General features: G+C 42.7%; 1 protein-coding gene across 1 annotated transcript in view; it reads right to left on the bottom strand.

The window, feature by feature from the left end:
- Positions 1-4639: 4639 nt before the first annotated feature.
- UMODL1 (uromodulin like 1) overlaps positions 4640-15969 on the bottom strand; it is a 51344-nt gene continuing 40014 nt past the window's right edge. The window contains exons 16-22 of the mRNA XM_071431117.1: positions 15376-15854; positions 14444-14586; positions 12673-12909; positions 11659-11818; positions 9001-9088; positions 6309-6516; positions 4640-4758 (exon numbers count right to left, since the gene is read on the bottom strand). Coding sequence (XP_071287218.1) covers positions 6329-6516; positions 9001-9088; positions 11659-11818; positions 12673-12909; positions 14444-14586; positions 15376-15854 — 1295 coding nt within the window. The 3' untranslated portion in view covers positions 4640-4758; positions 6309-6328. The remainder of the gene's footprint in view (positions 4759-6308; positions 6517-9000; positions 9089-11658; positions 11819-12672; positions 12910-14443; positions 14587-15375; positions 15855-15969) is intronic.

The raw sequence follows: 15969 nt of genomic DNA, 5'->3' as shown, positions 1-15969 counted from the left end.
ATTTTCCCAAAGGCTTGATCCAGGTGAGGAAAGAGTAAAAGTCCTATGCAGCAATTTGCCAAATATTCACTGCATCAGCAATAAAGGAACCAAAGCTTATTTTTTCTTCTCATTTTCCTTAGGTTCTGGTCCTCCTCAGAGTTACCTGTAGCAAAACCAGACACCCAACAACTCAAAGAAAAGCAACTGCCAAATGATCGTGTTCTTTATGGGCTTAAACAGAAATATTGTGGAAAAGAAATGCCACTTTTCAAATTGATTACTTCTGTTGTAAAGCAGGAAAAGAAGAAAACCACTGTTTAAATAAAGGTTTATTACTTCACCTGTAATACACCTGTAATTCACCTGTAATTAGTTCACCTTCTTACAAATACTTGTAATTTTCCAGAAGGTATTAAATATTTTTATATGTGAGAAAATTACCTAGGAAAAAGCACTTTTACTAATATTTCCTCTGTAAGGACAGGGAGAGGAAAAGGGGAAAAGGTGAGCTCAAATTGATCTCTCTGCACTATCAAATTGCAGTATTCCTAAATATGCTTAACTTTCCCTAAAACACACCTAAAAAAGCAAAAAGATAGTTGGATAAAACTAATATTTTTTCATTCCTTACAGTTATTATTTCACCAAATCCCATTTCTAAGCAGAAAAACTCATTTACCCCATCCATCCTAATTGTTTTAGCCTTCAGCATAGAGAGGACTGAACACCAGCTGATTTAAAGAGAATATTGTGAGTGGATGTTTTGAGATCCACTGCAAGCACTACACCAGTGCTTTACTTGTAAAACTTCCACACAGAATTTCAACTTCATGGCTCTGATCTTTTCCTTGCCATCTCCAAATATTCTGGCTTTTTCTCAGTTCTTCTTTTACACTTGCACTATGGCTGTTTTTTATTTGTGTTAGATCTCTGAAACTCTTCCTTCTGTGGATTTCAGAGGAAAAATCACTGGGCAAAGGAGAGCAGGAGAGGCAGGGAAGGGAATTTGCTGCCTGTGGATCAGGGAAGCCAATAGGAGGCTCTCTGCTCTAGGTTTTTGACTAAATCACACTCAACATCATGGTTTTAGATCAATTCCAGCCAAACTTTTCCAGTTCCTTTGTTTCCTTCTGCAGCCTGCGAGAAAACTTTCCAAGCAGGCATTAAAAACCTGTCTTGTTTATATTTTAATGGAGGAGGAAATTTTCCAATATCTCAGCTTTTTCCCAACCCCACTGGGACCAGAATTTGGCAGCATTATAATACGGGGGAAAGGAATAGTGGTGAGTGTTTTGCATCAGGTGTCAGCAGTGCTGCTCCCAGTGAACAATGGGGACATTTGACATGCACAGCACTGGCCCAAAGAGCTCCTTAGGAAACAGTGTGAGAAGCCAAAATTAAATCTTCATTTCTCCATATTTTCCATCCATTGTTTTAAATAATTATTTAGAGCCAGTGCTTAATTGAAAGAACAAAATATGGGCAATGCCAAATTGGAAAGGGGAAAAGCAGCTCAGGGATTTGAAAGGAATCAGTGAGGCTCTGGGGCACAAGGAGGTTAATTTCTTCATCCAAGTGATGGTGCAAAAAGAGAGGGAGCATTGTTGCACCTAGTGCTTACCAGCATAGATAAAATGAATGTTGGGGGCTTTGTTTTAATTTATTGATGTTTATTTGTTTACATTTCTGTTTTTAAATGGTAAAAAAGTCAACATTGGCAGCAGCTTGGGCTGCAGTGATCATGGCCTGGTGGTTTTCACAAGCCTGAGTGTAGCCATATTTTCTGAAAAATCCTTTCCTTAGGATTTTTCCTCCTGAGAAGCTGAGAGGCCTCAGGAACAACATGTAACCAATGGTTATCTGCTGCTGTGGAATGCAACAGGTGCATCTGGGATTGGTCTCATGTGGTTGTTTCTAATTAATGGCCAATCACAGCCCAGCTGTCCAGACTGTCTGGTCAGTCACAAGATTTTATTATCATTCTTTTCCTTCCTTTCAAGCCTTCTGATGGAATCCTTTCTTCTATTCTTTTAGTATAGTTTTAATATAATATATACCATAAAATAATAAATCAGCCTTCTGAAACATGGAGTCAGATCCTCGTCTCTTCCCTCATCCTGGGACCCCTGTGAACCCCACCCCACCTGAGGTACACAGGCCAGGAAAAGAGGCAGAACCCTGAATTTTAGAAGACCAAACTTTCAGTTTCTTAAGGAATCAGTGGACACAACCCCCTGGACAATTTCCTTCAGGGATAAAGGAGCTGTGCAGAGCTGGCCCCTCTTTAGGAACCTATTTACTCAAACAAAGAACACTCAATTCTTCTTTTGGAGCAGCTGTCAGAACTGTGCAAATTGAACACCTGGGCAGGCTGGTGTGACAGTAGTTTCAGATTGAATCACCACATTGCTGCAATAAATTGGACTGGGAATGCTGAATGCTCTTTTGGTTGTCTTTGCTGGAAAGGATGAAACTAAAGTGTGTTTGCCCTTTGTAAAGATGAAGAAAGAGACCCTTAGGAGATCTTTTCTCTTGCAGTTGGTGGAAACTGCAGTTCACTGGGGCTTGGATAAGGTCCTGTGTCATGTTTTCAGTGATTTCTGAACATTATATTGATACTGGAACTGTTCAGAAGCTGCCACATCCACCAAGGGCACATCTTTAATACCTGTGACCAAATCACACAGGAAAGCATATCAGGACAGAAGTCAGCAATAAGTTACAAGGCTGCTTTTATTGAGATACCAAAATTCCTATAAACAGACTCAGTCACAAATAGCAGTTTCTGCTGAGCATGCAAGGCATCAAATACAAGCTACTGGTTGACATTTCATCCTGAGGAGTAGTGCTCAGCTTTTGAAAATGGCATAGCTCCACAGGCAGATCTCTAATCCTGTCACCTCCAAGAAGTTCAGGATTGTAAGTACTAAAAACTAGAGAAATATTTATAGTAAAATAGCTGAGCCTGTCACTGAGCACACAAGGCAAACACATTTCACCTTTGACAGCAAACTGAGCAAAGGTTAAGAGACTCCTACATAACAAGAACTAATGGTTATGTTGTTGTCCAAAGAAGTTGTGGACTCCCCATCCCTGGAAGTGTCCAAGGGCAGGCTGAGCACCCTGGGATAGTGGAAGGACCATCTTGGATCTAGATGGTCTTTAAGGTCCCTTCCAAACCAAACCATACTATGGTTCCATGTTCATCAGACTAAGACTGCAAAGATAATTTATGGTTTCACCACTTACAACTAAATGGATTTTTTTAAAATCAGGATCTCATAACTCTCATTTCCAAAAGGAAAAGTCAAGTCAAAGTGTCTTAGTCCTTATAGAGTCACTTGAATCTAAAGCAGAATGCAAATAATTACTCTGAAATTTATTGATATAAATAATCTCCAAAATCAATCAGTTCAACCTTTCGCAAAATGTGGAAGTCTTTTACCCAGTAATCTTACTACCTAATGGGAGTTGGACTAGGAGGATAGAAAAGCCACTTTCCTATGCTATTCTGTACCCAAAAATCAGCACCTCAGGGCTGTGACTACTTAGAAACATTCATGACTTCAAGCTAAGGACCATTTTCCACTAAGAGTTATTTATAATGGTGTCCATTGAGCTTAAGGAGGAATTTATTTATAAGTTACTAAGTTGGATGTGCCCCAGGCACAGCAGATTATCACTGTGTAGGAGGAGTGACTGCAGCAAACAGAACCCAGGGCTGGTGGGACAAGTTATTGCCACCTCTTCACCTCCCATCTTCCAACACACTCATTGAGGAGGAGATTTGGGGCAGCAGAGAAGAGCAGCCCAGGGAAGAGCCCTGCATAAAGAGATCTTTGCTCCAGTTTATCCAGCTGGCCAGTCTGTTGTTGCACCCAATTGACTGTGTACAGTGAGCCTGTGCTGCTGCACTGATGGTCGTGCAGCCAGGCAAAATTCAGGTCAAATTTATCTCTTCATTTGCAATTGGAGAGCTCTCACTTAGGTGGGCAGCAGTGTGTGGCTTGACTGCACAATCATTAGGGTCTAATTGAGCTGAATACACAGGGGCCAATTGATTTATCTGGCAAAACATGGGCTGCCAGCAACAAAAATAATTTCTTTTTTGTTTTTTCTTTCTTTTCCACTGAGACCTTGTCAATTACAGAATGAATCAAATTTAAAAACTCATGCTGAAGAACACCCTGAGCAGGTTAAACCCCAGATCCGCCGTGGCTTTTCCTTACTTGGTGGTAAGTCCAGTGCTGGCTCCCCAGCTTCTGTATACTTAAGGCGTTGCACAATTGGCTCTTCAAAGCTGTTGCAGCTCAAAGTTTCAACCTCACCCTGAGTAAACAGCAAATTACAAACTGAAAAAGAGATCTCTCTGAGGCTTTGCTGATTTACTTCCTTGAACATCAATGGAAACATGCAGCTTGTCAATATTAATGGCACAAGTGATGTTGAGCACATAGTGATATGTCACAGTGAGAAAATCAGATCTTGAAACTCAAAAGAGAGACCCAGATGTCTTTGTTTTCTTCCCTTCTATTTTATCAGTGGAAAAACTGCCAAAATTCCCTTCAACCTGGAGCTGCTGTCACAAAGAGTTCTTAGGATACCAGGGAAGAACCAGATTGCTAAGAAAAAAAAAGAGGCTCAGGGGAGAAAGGGGGTATAGAAGCTTTTTATATATTACAATAATTTGAAAGAGTCAGTGATGTGTCGAGCAAGGAAAGCCAAATGTTGAGTGAAGACAAACTTCAGTTCTCCATGTGATGAGATATGATTCCACTAGGAAAAAAAAAATATAAACCAAATTAATCAGGATTGAGACAGGTAATCAACTCCCTTCCAAAGGCAGTAAATACATGGGAAAGAAGAGCTGAGCAGTGCCACTCCAAAATGGAGCCATCAACTGAGGCTCCACCATGATGTAGAAGTGTTATGAGCCTGACAATGTCCTTTATGCTACAGCATCTTTGCACAGCTCCAGAATTCCCATTGCTGAGGTATTACTCAGAGAGAGAGCAGAATGATGAATGCAAGAGAAGCCATCCCTGCTCTGTGGAGAGACTCAGAGATTCCACGTGTAGGTTTGAATTCAGTGAACCCCAATATGCCCCTTTTGCTGGGTTATGGCTCCATGGTGGGATTTCTGATGGAACTGCAGCTGCTGGAGTTGTACCAAGGAGTCCTGGGTACCTTCCCTTGGGGTTCCTGGCACATCCAGCCCTTGGGAAGCCACCAGAGCATCACCCTCACCTGCAGCCATCTCCCAGGAGCTGCCCAGAGATGGGTAAGAGGGATCAAAGAGATGGAAATACAGCAAATGTGACCACTCAGGACTTACAAGCAGGAAGCTGGGATAGTGCTCCCTGCCATTTACCTGGGTGTATATTAAATGATATAATTCTGTGCTCATTGAATTGAAATGGATTATCTGCAAATGCCACAGGGATGTGTCCAGTGCCTTTCCTGAGGCCATGGCATTGTCCTGTGGGAGGCCTGCACCAGGGAAGGGTCACTGACTAACTCTGGCAATAATGACAAATAAACCCTTTTCCAGGAACAGAATTCCATCCACAGCAAACATCCTTGAGCTGTGAAGTGCTGTTAGGTGTTGTTCCTCAGCCTCCCAGATTTCTCACTTCTCTCTCCTCCCCTTAAAGAGACGAGCATGCAAATGATGCTGAGCTGCTAGAACAGACTGATTTTACAGAAAAAGGGCTGAATCCTGTGATATCCTGGAAAAGTGTTAAATTCCCAAGACCATGTGGCAGTGGTTAAGTCTCCTCAGAGCTGTGTTTTCTGATTCTCTGCAAGCACATGTAAGCACTGCTTATGCATCTCAACATTTCAAGCTCTTTATGTTTAACATCCTGCTACTTTCTCAAAAAAATCTTAAAAAATAATAATTAAACCCAAGCTTTTGTAGAAGGGGTTCTGAGAACTCTTCTTGAACTTCTGAGAAAAATTTATAAAGAGAGTGGTAAAGTTTCTCTCCTTTATTACACTGATTTAAACCCAAAAATTACATGGCTTTTTTGTGGAAGGGCTTATTGGTGTTTTCTAAGGTGATGTGTCATTTACTCTGACTGAGATCAAAGCCATGAAGGAAGATGAAGGACAAAATGCTGTTTTCCTCCTCTTGTAGTTTGCATCATTTGAAAAAAGGAAAGAACAGCAGGAATTTCTTTCTTACTTGTATGGCCTTTACCCACAGCAAAAAGGAGAGCAGCTTCAAATATTCTCATATAAAAGGTGGTCATATACAAGTGTTGCACCATTTCAGAAAGAGATAAACAGCTAAAAAATGCAATTGATCATAATTGAGTACTTACATGTGGTGACCTGTGAGTCACTAATCATAGAACACTTGGTAGCTGAAGTTGTCAGACTTGATCCTGAGGTTGCATCTTCCTGTCTTTCGCTGGTACTGGAAAATGAGAAGGGTCACAACTCCCAGCACAAAACCAAACACAGCAAGGGCTATGAGGATGATGTATCCAATTCCTATTCCAGACTCCTTCACTCTCTTGGAATCAGATGCTAAAAAAAAATTTAAAATTAAAAAAAAAAAATCAGAAGTGAAAGAAAAAAAAATCAGAAATTCCTAAATCTTTTAGTGAGGAGAGAAACAAGCCCTGCATGTTAATTAGCCAATGTGCCAGTACAGAACTGAGCTACAGAAGTGTATCAGCCTTCTGGGGAGGGTGATTCTCATGGAAAGGGTGTGAGGACAGACCATGTTCTCTTTTCACATACCAGTGTAGAGTCCCTGCAGACATGAGTGTGATTTTCAGCTAAAGTAAGAATTAAAGAATTACTACTGGTGACTTTTTAAAATGCTGCCTAACTTTCAGAAGTATTTTAGAGATGGAGTATTCCCCTATCTTACCCCTGCCTCCATTCATCTATGATTATAAAAATGAGTTGATTTGCTTTTCTCATGTATGTAACTGTTCTTCAGACACAGAGTATTTGGGGAAGGAGTCTCTGCTGGGTCTCTAAGCTCCCAGCTGAGCCTGCAGAGATGTGGCTCAGTGGAGGGACACTGGCTTGGTGTCAGTGCTGCACCTGAGCAGTCATTTAGAGCCAGCTGAGCAGCCTGAGGTTGGCTGCAATGTCTGCACAAGTCTGGCAGACAGGGCACAGGACCTGCAGGAGCCCTGTGCTCTGCTGGAAGGGCAAACTCAGAGGGGAAGCAAAGGACGACCCAAATGCTCCAGTGTGGGCAAAACTCAGGTCCCACATTGCCAAGAGCCTCCCAAGGCACCACAGGTCACAGGCAGAAAGTGCTCTCCTGGTTCCCTTTGAACCACTTCCATATATTTGTCCAAATCTGCAAACAGAAACCCCTCTCCCTTTATTATTATGCCTCTCTTCATGCTTATACAAGTTCTTATAATTCCTTCCTGCATTTGCTTACATTTACAAAACATTTGTTTGCTTACACTTTCAGGACAGCACTTGTTTTGCCAGGCACTTGTGTGGTACCTGAGGTACACAGAAGATAAATATCACTGCAATTAGAGACAAGATTTTTGGCCAAAGGGCACTGCTGGCAGCCACAAAGGTCAGTAAGAGCAGTTCAAGCTACAGACACCCAGGGCATCATTCCAAGAGTGGCCAAAGCAGTGCTGTGTAATATATTCAGTCTCATTTTTGAATTTCAGCATGAAACAAAGGAATAAAGTAGAACATGTACAGGGGAAATGGCAGCCTGTGGCCAGACACAGAGCAGGCCCTCCTGGGGACATGGAGCAGTGGCCTTTGCCATGGCATGTGACCAAGTGCTGGCAGAGCAGGTAAAGGTTTTCATGTTGCATTTACACCTGTTATTACTGACATCATTATCCATGTTATCCCCTTCAACACAGAGATGTAGATCACTTAAAATGTGGGGTGGTTATCCAAACTAGAAATAAGAGACAGCATCCAAAAGTGCCACCTTTACCTAGAAATCAACTTCTCCATTTAGCACAACCCAGAGAAAGCTCCCCTCACCAGAGGCCCTTCAGGGAAATGACCATTTTTCAAAATTAGAAATGAATCAGGATCTCCAGCAAAAATGGGAGTGAGACCTACTTGTTGTAAGAGCTAGACAAAGAAATTTGCACTCGTTGCTTTATTTTATTTTATTTTATTTTATTTTATTTTATTTTATTTTATTTTATTTTATTTTATTTTATTTTAAGAACTAATTCAGAAATGAGCACTGAGGGCCTATTTGAACAGACCGTGTAATGGAAGAAAAATATATTCTTAAGTCAGAGTCAGTGCCTAGGTCCAAAAGAACATTATGAACTTTCTGTTTATGGCAGCCACAAGTTAAGACTCTGATATTGGTGAGCCAAACCACTCTCAATGAGTATTTTATGTTAAGAAGTTATAAATGTAAAGCTGGAGGGGGCCAAATGACTGAAAACATGGGACACCACAGGTGCCCTTGAAAGCATCACTCAGGTTAAATGCAGAAAAAGCAGGTGCATAACAAATTAGACCTTGCTTGTCCCTAGTGCTGGTGTTGCCCTCAATTAACCTGCACTGCACCAAATTCACCAAGGGTTCTGTGCATCAGCTGTGCTCTGCCACTTCCCCTCACTGTGGTAATGAAGCCAGCACCAGGGAGCCAAAGGAAACACAACAATAAAATCTCTTACATCCTCTGATTTGGGACTTCAGAGCCCAGAATAATTGCAGACTAACAGCAGTGTAAACACTTGGAAAACTGATTGCAATCTGAAGGATCGAGTCTGCTTTCACACCTTACAATTGAAATAATTGTTTGATTTTGTGGTTGTTGTACTTGCTACCCTGTGCAAACAGCCACACAAAAGCACTTTATCTTCCTTTCTACATTCCCTTGACAACGTGACAGTCCCTGCTCCAAGGAGGGCACCTGCTTCTCCAGGCTGCCACGTGGCTCCAGCAGGAATGCCTGCTCCCAGGGAACACAGAGGGGCACAAACCCCCTGTGTGTCACAGGCCAGCACAAAACAATCCTGGCATGATAGTCTGTTCTCAACTCACCAGCTGATTTACACAGGGGTCCCCAGGATGTTCTGTGCAGGGAGATGGTTTCTCCAGCCTTCAGGAGCCGAGCCCTCGCATGGCACCTCTGCAACATCAATTCAAACTCCAACAAGTCATGTGGCTTATTAATGCAAAATACAAAACCTTCTGATGGGCTTGTGAAAGCCCAGTGCTACTCTCACCAACCAGCTTTTGTTTCTTAATGTTATGCTCTGTTAAACTGAAATTAGCACCAAAAGAAATGGCATCAGGGAAAAATCAGTATAAAATCTGTAATTAGTCACACTGGAACACACTGCTGTGAACAGACACTTCACACAGACAACCTTTTCATTAACTTGCTGTTTGTTTTAGAGAAACCTTTTGGGAGAGTAAATTTATCACTAATGCCAGGGGTTTGCAGGCACTTTTGTTTGGATGTTTGTGCTGCCCATGGCAGGCACAGCAGATCCTGCAGCCAGCACCAGCAGAAGCAGCAGCAGCTTTCAGACCCTGCTGAGCCAGGTGTCATTCTGAAGCTACCCACAGCTTCAGTGACAAGAGAACCACTAATCTGGGTAAACTACAGGGCTGAAATCCCTGTCCTGGCAGCACATTCACAGGCATTTTCTGTGCACTTCCTTTTTTTTGTTTGTCGCCTTTTCATTTTAAGTCATAGCCCAAAGGTCCCTGGTGGGAACCAAAACCTCCTGGCATTATTCAAAGGGTACTGTGGCTCTTCTGGAAGGGCACAAAAAAAACCCAGAGAAGTGGCAGCATCACACCATGACTAACAAAATCAGCAGGGTGTCTTACCAGCTTGTTTACACCAGAATGTCCCATCAGAGTTACCAGTTTGGCTGCCCTGGAAAACCCCTACAATCCCCTGCCAGCAACAGCGTCTTCAGCTGGGTCAGCCCCCAGAAAAATACCCATGTGGTTATTTATGACTTTGGTCTGCTCCCAAGGAGCTTTCCCAGGTAGGTGGATCCATTAAAGAACACATTTATGTAGTTGCTCCCTGGTGGCAATGAATTTTTGGTTCCACATGGCCATGGAGCAGCCACATTCCAGCAAACATCTGCATGGTGGTGGCACATCACTCCTCTTCCCATTCAAAGTAATTTTTCTCACTCATTTCTTACTGCTTTCCTCCTCAGCCAGTCCATTTTTTTCAGCTCCAAACTTTAGAGCACCTTACTCTCTTCCACAGAGAAAACAAGGAATAAATAGACTGAGTAAGAAGAAATAATCCAAGATGTAAGTATTGAGTGTGTGGGTGAAGAGCTGAGCTGAACCTGCCCTGAAGAAAGTCCCTATTCTCCAGAGTAACAGATCTAAGGGGTCATATCCCAGGCCCAGGGCACTTTCCCAGCCATCTTACATTATTTACAAATATCCTCTGTTCTTGCTCCTCTTCCTTGATCTTTGCACCTTCTGCAGCTCCTCCTCCCTTTGTAAAAGCCATTGCTCGCCCTGTGTAGATGTGCCTGGTGCTTCTCTTCCCCACATCACAGTTTAGCCTCAGTTGACTAAATTGAGGCTAAATTGTGGTGTGGGGAAGACAAGCACTTCTGAATAGGGATAAATTTTGCATAGGAGAAAGAACAATGCATCCTATATATATATTTATATTCATACTCAGCTGCAAAAACTGGAGCCATCTTAACATTGTCAGTCATGTTTCCTGTCCCTACTTTTTTTTTTGTTTTATTTTTTTTTAATCTGGAGGAAGCCTTATACTTTGAGAAAGGAAACAAGCATCTTCTGGTAGCCTTTTAAAATCCTTTAGGAAGAGATCCTTTGCTTTATAATGAGTTTAAACTGTTTTATTTAGAGCTAGAGGAAAGTGTTAAACAATGAGGGAATATCAAACTGCTAATGAAAACATCCTTGATAGGAAAAGAGCCAGGAACGTTGGCAGAGGAAGAGGAGAATTCCCAAGTGTCAGTTAGTAATAAAAAAAAGCCATCAGTTAAACATATTTTTCCTTCTTTCTATGGTAGCAACACATTTTCAGATAAAGCTGTGTATCACTTACTTGCAAGTAAAAAGAAACAATGCAATGCTTTGTAACACAGACAGTTAAAAACTGCAGTTCTTGTCAGAACACGGTTTGGATTATTGCTTTAAAAAGCAATCAGGCTGTAAAAAGCCATAATAATCTCTATTAAAAGTCACACCCCTAGAAACTTAATGACACTGAGCTTCCTTTCCTGGCACCTAAACTCTCAGCTGAAGAAGCAAATCTGTTGGGGATAAGGAAAAAAAGGACAGAAAAATATATAAATTTACTCAGACATTCTTCTGACACTGCTACTCTGGGAGTTCCTATTTTGTGACACATCCATCTGAGCTGACACTTTTCTACCCAGCCTAATTTCATTGCTTTTTAGTCATCCTTAAAATGAGTGAAAGGTCCAGTTCTCAGGTTCCCCAGCTCTGTGTGAGCTCCATGCTTTTTTCTAGGAGATGAGCCACAGGAGGAAAAACTGAAACCTCCACATGGTTGTGGTGTTTCCCCATTCCTCTCTGCTCTCAGCAGAGAACAAAGGAAAACTCTAGAGTTATTTTAAACCTTGTTTGGAAACATTACTCCTTCTATCCCATTGCAGGACTCCATATGGCACTGAGAAAAAAATATTTTTAAGGGGGGAAATAGAGCAAAACACTTACAGTCCTGCAGGTGCTTCCTGGTGACTCCATACAAATACGAATTCTGCAGTGTAAGTAAACCACAGAGTGGTTGACAAAGGGAAAAATTTTCATCTTAAACTGAGCTTTGCTTGAATTCCCATTTTCCAGCAGCATGGTGGAAGTATTTGGGATGGGACAGCTGAAAAGGGAGACAAAAACCACACAGAGCAGCTAAGGCTAGAGAAGGCAGGTTTTGGTTATAGCACAGAGCTTGAGTTTTAAGGCTTGCCTTCCTTTAGGAAGTCACAGCCAGACCCTTCATGAAGCAGCTCTGGCAGTGCAGTGGTGATAAGGGGCTTTTTGCTGCTTTAGTCTCACAGTAACCAAGTGGAACAGGAGCTGTGAGATGTGGTTGGAGAGCTGGAGAAGGAGGGAAAGAGTAACAGAAAGAAGGATTTAAACTTGGCTTCACCAAACACAAATTGAAAAAACCCTCAAACTTAAAGGACTAGATGAGCAAAATGATTATTCTGTATTTTAAGGTGAGCCTAAGAAATATGAAACTGGGGTGAGGTCAGGGATCCAGACAGAAACAAATTTCCTCTTTCACCAGAGGCTGCTCTAATATCATGTGTGAGGAATTAAATATCCTATTTCTTTGTTGACAAGAGACACATAAGCTCTTGATAAAGCTGCAACCACAAGCTCTGAACCATAGAGCAGGAGATAAAGCACCCATTTCTCAAATGCCCTTTCACTACTGACTGCCAAAATCACCTTCAAGTGATTTCTTCAGGTTAAAAGCACAATTCCCTCACAAAACTGGAAGGAAGATGACCAAACCCAAAAAACTTTCACATAGCCCTTTGAAATTCTTTTTCATATCTACCTTTCTTGTTCAAAGAAGGTGTAAGCAGGCCAGATAGAAAGGGGCTGGGCATGTGAATGATGAGAACACATGCAAAAGTCATTTAAAATACAACACATGATTAGTCAGTACCACTGTAAGACCTAAGGCATGGCTCAAAGTATTTGCAAATGGCATTGCTGTACCTGTTGCTGATAAAAACAAATGCCAGGGAATCCATGGAATTATTGGTTGGAGTGGCCCAGCAGTCAGTGAGAAGCACCTTGAGCTGGCTGGCTGCCCTCTGCATCCCCACCTCGACCAGCACATCCTCACTGGCAGAGACACTGAAATTTCTGGGGACTGGGGAGTTCCCAATGAACAACTGCATTTCTGTTCTGAAGTACCCAGATCCATGCAAATCCTCCAAGATGGTGTAAAGTCTGAAAAATCAATTATCCTTTTTTAAAGACCACAAAGTTGACTGTAAGTTTCTGCAAGTCTAAAACCAGTGCCTGTTTTCCCACATATTTAAAATATGCAGACCAGGATGGCAGGACACTGTTCAAAAGGAAAGGTGAAAAAGCATTGAATTTTCAGCTGGGAAGGTAGAGAGAATGGAAACACAAGTGGGAAAATCCAAAGGGTGGTCTCAGCAATTCAAGCAGGACAGAGAGAAAGACCAGAGTGGAGCAGAAGGGGAACAAGGCTATGAGCTCTCTGAAAGCTCAAAATAAGGACAGTAAAAGCTTAGTGCAGAAGAGAAGAGCAAAAAAAAAATGAGATGGGGAAAATCTGAACAGAAAGTGAAAGGCATGAGAAAATTCTAGAGTTCAAAGAAAAGTGGCCTGACAAAGACTTTGCTGGGGAATAGGAAGGAAAATACAATCTCTGGACAGGGCTAGGAAACAGGAACTGGATTTGGTGCCAATAGTTGAAGCAGGATGATAGGCAGGAGAGGAGGTGCACTTGTATGAAGGGAGGACACTCCCCATGACAGAAAGGCTTGGGCTGTCACATTTTCTGTCAGCACAGCCTTGATTTTCTGTGAAGTGTGGCTCTGATTCCATCTTACTTGAAGGTGGGGCATTTCCCAACAACAAAAAGTATTTGCATGATGTATCTTCTGGTTTTTCAAGTTGACCAAATAAGGATTTGTGAGGGGTTAAAAACTGCCATTCTCAGAAGCCATATAGCAATCTACAGGCCCACATCAGGTGGAAAGAAACACAATGGATGTGCTCCAAAAGCAGAAAAATGCTGTTATTGCTACAAGGGATTGCCCGGGAAGGCGATGAGGAGACAGGAATTCTGACTCCTGAACCAGCAGTTCCCAAAGGATAATTTCCACCTGTGGTTTAGCCAGGTAAAGGCCAAGCTTGTTGGATCTACTGGCACATTAGCAGGAGTAGGAGAGGAGCACACAGCAGGGATCTCCTTGATGCCTTGGATTGGCTACCTAGAGCACAGGCTAGACTGAGTTGGAGAATAAAGTGGATATTTATTAAAGGCCTTTAACAAACACATCTTGGGCCATGCAGGAGCCTGGCAGAGGCTACAGCCAAGATGGATGAGGGTCATGAGTTTTTCAGGCAGATACAAGTTTGGTCTATTTGCATATCAGAGGTTAATTGTCCAAGTAATTAAGTCACATTTCCTCAGTTTGCTTCCTCCCAATTTACTTTTGTTTATACTTTTCAGACCTGAGGCTGTGATGATGACTTTGTTTTTCAGGCCTGGAAGGATTGTTTTGTCTGACCACAGTGTGAAGAGAGCTTACAAATACTCTACATGGAGTTCAGAGTAATACACTAATTCAGTACAGCATCTGAAAAATATAACAGCTAAAACTTAAGGCATCATTCTGAGCACAGGACTCCCAGGAAGGCAGACTGCTCCAGTGCTACAGCCCCTGGGGGTTTCCCAATGCAGCAGCACTCAGCCACACAGCAGAATTTCAAAGCAGAATTTCCTCACCCTTCTGCAGTGAAGCCAGAGGAAGTCAAGACATCATTTTGAAACACACAGTGGATGGGACTGGCAATGTTCAAGTGGTGGATTATTCCCTGAGCAGAAACATCATTCTGAAGGGTGGTTCTCACCACAGTGGTAGTCATGTTCTGCACACAGAAAGGAGAAAACACATCAATATTTCCAGGGTTGTACCAGAGCTTTCCAGTTTCAGGTGTTTGGCTGTTCCTCATTCTCCTGACAGCAAAAATCAAACAGATTAAACCTCCAGTATCTTTGTTGCTGTACAGGAAGGCAAAGAAAATACACCAGTCTTCCTCCTTTTCCTTTTTGTCATAACATGGAATCACAGAACTCCACCAACAGCTTTGGCTGGAAGGGATCTTAAAAATCATTAAGTTCCAAACCCCCTGCCATGGGCAAGGACATCTTCCACTAGACCAGGTTGCCCAGAGCCCCATCTAACCTGGTCTTGAACACTTCCAGGGATGGGACAATGATCATTCCTTAGCAATGGTCATTGCTCCAGGAGGGAGTTTCTGTACTTTGGCATGGTCTGAACATAGCCATTGGTTTGGGATCCAAAGAGAGCTGTCACTCTTTGTCCCCACTGCTGGTAGCTATTGAAGTATTTGTCAGCATGAGGTGATGAAATTACTTTTAAGTAAAGACAGCTGCAAAGGGAACCCAGAAGAGGCATGGGAAGTGGCTCTCAGTTTGGACAGGCCGCTGAGTTTTGCTGCCTGACCTCAAAGATTCCTCTTCTCTTTGGTGACAGAGTTAACTTTCCATCACAGGAAGGGGATTTCTTTCTCCAACAGAAGTTCAGCAGCTAATAGCCTGCACATCTGGCTAAGGATCTGCCACTGCCTCTCCCCTCCTGAAAGAGAAATAAAGTGCTCCAGAGCTTGCTGGCATTCCCTTATCAGAGGACTTACGGTCTCAACCTGGGTGCCACAGTCGCTCCAGCCCGCCTGCAGCACAACGTGGGTGCTATTGCTGGTGCTCACATTGCAGCCAGGCTCCCCCAGGAACAGGGAACTCTCTGGGATAGACTCCTGCTGCAAGAACCTCCTCTGGATGGCAAGGATGATCCTCTCAATCTCACAAAACACACTCACAGCGTCTTTAATGGAAACCTCTTGGGCGGGTTTGGCCAGGGGGGCTGGAGATGCTCGAGGAGAAACATCAGGAGTTGCCATGGGATCCATGGTGAGAGGACTCAGCACTGTGCTGGAGAACATGGGGTCCTCCAGAGCTTTGTGCTCAGCAGGAGAGAAGTCCAGTGAAGCAGGGGAGGAGACATGAGCTGAAGTTTGCAGAGATGTCACAGGTAAAACTGTGCTGTTCACAGGTTTAACTGTGTTGTTCACAGGTTTCTTATCTGTCACTGTTGCCTTCTGGCTGAAGGGAAATGCTGAAGAGAGCCAAAAATAAAGGTACTGTTGTAATTTACATGTTGAGATTGGTCTCATTAGGCAAAAGCAAACTCTTAGGAGGAAACTCACAGTTACTGGCAGGAAACTAGTTTC

This window comes from Agelaius tricolor, unplaced genomic scaffold, assembly GCF_023055355.1.
Source record: "Agelaius tricolor isolate 1412-34295 unplaced genomic scaffold, bAgeTri1.0.p SCAF_7, whole genome shotgun sequence".
Classification (NCBI taxonomy): domain Eukaryota; kingdom Metazoa; phylum Chordata; class Aves; order Passeriformes; family Icteridae; genus Agelaius; species Agelaius tricolor.
The sequence above is the reverse complement of the archived record's forward strand: the minus strand, read 5'-3'. Positions and strand labels throughout refer to the sequence as shown.